This window comes from Lolium rigidum, chromosome 6 (genome assembly GCF_022539505.1).
Source record: "Lolium rigidum isolate FL_2022 chromosome 6, APGP_CSIRO_Lrig_0.1, whole genome shotgun sequence".
Taxonomy (NCBI): Eukaryota; Viridiplantae; Streptophyta; class Magnoliopsida; order Poales; family Poaceae; genus Lolium; species Lolium rigidum.
In genome coordinates, this window is record NC_061513.1 from 186,109,352 (window position 1) to 186,112,431 (window position 3,080).

General features: G+C 55.1%; 1 protein-coding gene across 1 annotated transcript; it reads right to left on the minus strand.

The window, feature by feature from the left end:
* Positions 1-313: 313 nt before the first annotated feature.
* On the minus strand, positions 314-2,755 carry LOC124660745 (phenylalanine ammonia-lyase-like). The gene has a single exon (XM_047198561.1). The coding sequence runs from the start codon at positions 2,604-2,606 to the stop codon at positions 471-473; it is 2,136 nt and encodes a 711-aa protein (XP_047054517.1). The 5' UTR covers positions 2,607-2,755; the 3' UTR covers positions 314-470.
* Between the last annotated feature and the right edge of the window lie 325 nt (positions 2,756-3,080).

Genomic DNA, 3,080 nt, shown 5'->3' on the forward strand with positions numbered 1-3,080 from the left:
TCAATAATACTTATACATAGTGACAAGTGTGCTTACAAATCATGCTTTTTTTGCAAGTCCTTTGTCTCTGTCATTACAATACAGAAAGACAATCCTGTTGTGCTGAAATCTTTCTTTGAGCTCTCTAGGCTAGGCATGTTAAATACAATGGGCATGTAGTACAGTATGGTCAATGGCACAACCAAAATGGGAAGAACAAAAAATCTACTTTTCAGTTAACATACTGATGAAACAACAGCATTCTCTGCTCAGGTAGTTCGGGAAGAACAGAACACCTTGCACTGCCCACTTGTCCAGTGTTACATGCTGCCCATTGAGTGATCTGATTTTTTGAAATTTTTATTCCAGTGTTACATGTATATCTAATGCACAAGATACAATGAAAAAACAGTACTATACTTATTAACTAAGCACATGTGGAGCCTTCTGAACTCTCAAGTACTCTATTCTTCAGTTCCTTGATTCATTCTTCAGCAGATAGGCAGGGGCTCACCGTTCCACTCCTTGAGGCACTCAAGCAGCGCGTCGATGTGTTTCCCCTGGTTCATAGCCACAAACACCTTGTCCACCTCTTCACCAGGAGACCTCGTCTTCTCTCCGGTCAAGTACTCGGTTCCGAGCTCCTTGCGCACGAAGCGGTACAGCGGGTACGACCGGCATTCGGTGATGCGGTTTTGCTGCGCGGCGGTGCCATTCTCCACAGCACACCGGGCTGACTCGACCTCCCTTGGAAGCACTGCACGGAGCTCCTGCTCGAATGCGGTAAGCTTGGCGAACACTGACGTTTGCACATCCCGCTCAGCCTCACCGTTGGCCAAGGCGTGCTCCACGAGAACTGCACGCATCTTCTGCATCAGTGGGTAGTTAGCGCTGCAAGGGTCATCTGCGTAGGCGAACACCGCCTCGCGGTCGATCGTCAGGAGCAGGTCCTTCTCGCAGAAGCGTGCGCTGTGGAGATGGCCACTGTCATTGGTGCTCAGGGTCTTCCTAGCCACCATCTTCACACAGTTCTTGACGGCATTCTTGACATTCTCCTCGAGGTGGCGGAGGTCGATAGCTTGGCACAGTGCGACCAAGAATGTCGATGACATGAGCTTCAGAATATCGATGGCTTCAGAGGTCTTCCTAGCAGAGATGAGACCAAGAGAGTTGACGTCTTGGTTGTGCTGCTCCGCACTCTGCACATGGTTAGTCACAGGGTTGCCCAAGAATTGGAGCTCGGAGCAGTAGGAGGCCATGGCAATCTCAGCACCCTTGAAGCCATAGTCCAAGCTCGGGTTGCGCCCACCCGAGAGATTGGAAGGCAAACCGTTGTTGTAGAAGTCATTCACTAGCTCAGAGAACTGGGCAAACATGAGCTTGCCGATCGCAGCAATGGCAAGCCTGGTGTTATCCATGGACACACCGATGGGTGTGCCCTGGAAGTTGCCACCATGGATGGCCTTGCCTCGAGAGACGTCGATGAGCGGGTTGTCGTTGACGGAGTTGATCTCGCGTTCGATGGACTTGGTGGCGGCACGGATAACCTCAATCTGAGGGCCCAGCCATTGCGGCGATGTTCGAAGGGCATACCTATCTTGCTTCGGCTTCATCAGTGGGTCGAGCTCGCCCAGCTTCTTCGCGAGCATCATGTAGGAGCTTCCTTCAAGGATGTGCTCCATGATAGCCGCGGCCTCGATCTGACCAGGGTGGTGCTTCAGCTTGTGGGTGAGGTGGTCGGTGTACTCGGGCTTGCCATTCATCACCTCGCAGAACACAGCCGACAGAACCTCAGCAAGGACACCAAGAATGTTAGCCTCGAAGAGCACCATGGACGCAAGTCCGGAGCCCACCGCGGTGCCGTTGACCATGGCAAGGCCTTCCTTGGGCTGCAGCTCAAAGAAACCATGCTGGATGCCAGCGATTTTGAATGCCTCTGCTGCGTTCACCTTGGTGCCATCTGGAGCTGTCGCCACAGAATTTGGGCGACCGGTCACAAGGCCCGCGATGTAAGATAGCGGTACCAGGTCACCGGATGCCGTGATCGTGCCCCGGAGCGGTAGGCACGGCGTCACGTTGGCGTTGAGAAGCGTGGCGACCGTCTCGAGGATTTCGAAACGGATGCCAGAGTAGCCCTGGAGCAGGGTGTTGACGCGAACAAGCATGGCCGCCCGAGTGGTCGCGGCGGGCAGGACATGGCCATCGCTGCCGGTGCCGAAGGCTCCCGCGTTAAGAAACCTGATGAGCTCTCTCTGGAGAGCGCCGCCCTCCTTGGTCCTCCGGTGGGAGGTGGCACCGAAGCCGGTGGTGACGCCGTAGCTGTCGGTGCCGTTGGCCATGCTGTTCATGACCCAGTCGCTGCTCTCCTTGACGCGTCCGCGGGCAGACTCGTCGAGCTCCACCCTGGTGTCGGCGCCGGCAGCCACCGCAGCAACCATGGCGATGGTCAGGCTGGCGCCTTCCATGGTCACCACAGGGCGGCGGTACTCCTCCACCATTCGCTTCACGGCATCAAGATGGCTCCCAGACAGCTCCTCGGCTGCTTTTCCCCAGTTCAGAGGGTCGGCGCGAGCCGGCTGTGCCACGCACAGGCCATCGCCGTTGGCGGCAACGTTCTCGCACTCCATGGATATTTGCAAATAACTACTAGAGCAAGGAAGCTAGCTAGACGCTGCTTGGTGTGTGTGTGTATCTGGATTCTGAAAGTGTTGATCGTTGCAAAGAACTACTAGAGCAAGTAAGACTGAAAAGGAGCTCGAGTTGCAGAGGAAGCAGGTGAGGCTCTTCTTGGAGGGGAATGGAGTCAGGGCAGGGATTAAATAGGCAGAGCAGGGTAGGTGCGGGTGTCGGGATGTGGGTTGGTATGGACCTGGAAGGCGAGGTTGACCACTGGATGTCTGGATTGGTCATTGGTTGGTGGAGCTCCAGTGGCTACGTAGATGAGCGCGTTGGCATCTTCGTGGCAGGGGGTTGGTGCACGGGGAGGAAGAGGCGGAGGAGCGTTGCAGATGGCCTTTTCGTGAGGGGACTTGGTCGTTTCTATTTCCATGTCGAATGCCAGGCGCTCGTCGTCTTAATTAAGTACTCCCTCCGGTCTCTTT

Bases quoted from the DNA above. Each gene is read 5' to 3' on its own strand.
- LOC124660745 (XM_047198561.1), bottom strand. From the start codon at position 2,606: ATGGAGTGCGAGAACGTTGCCGCCAACGGCGATGGCCTGTGCGTGGCA.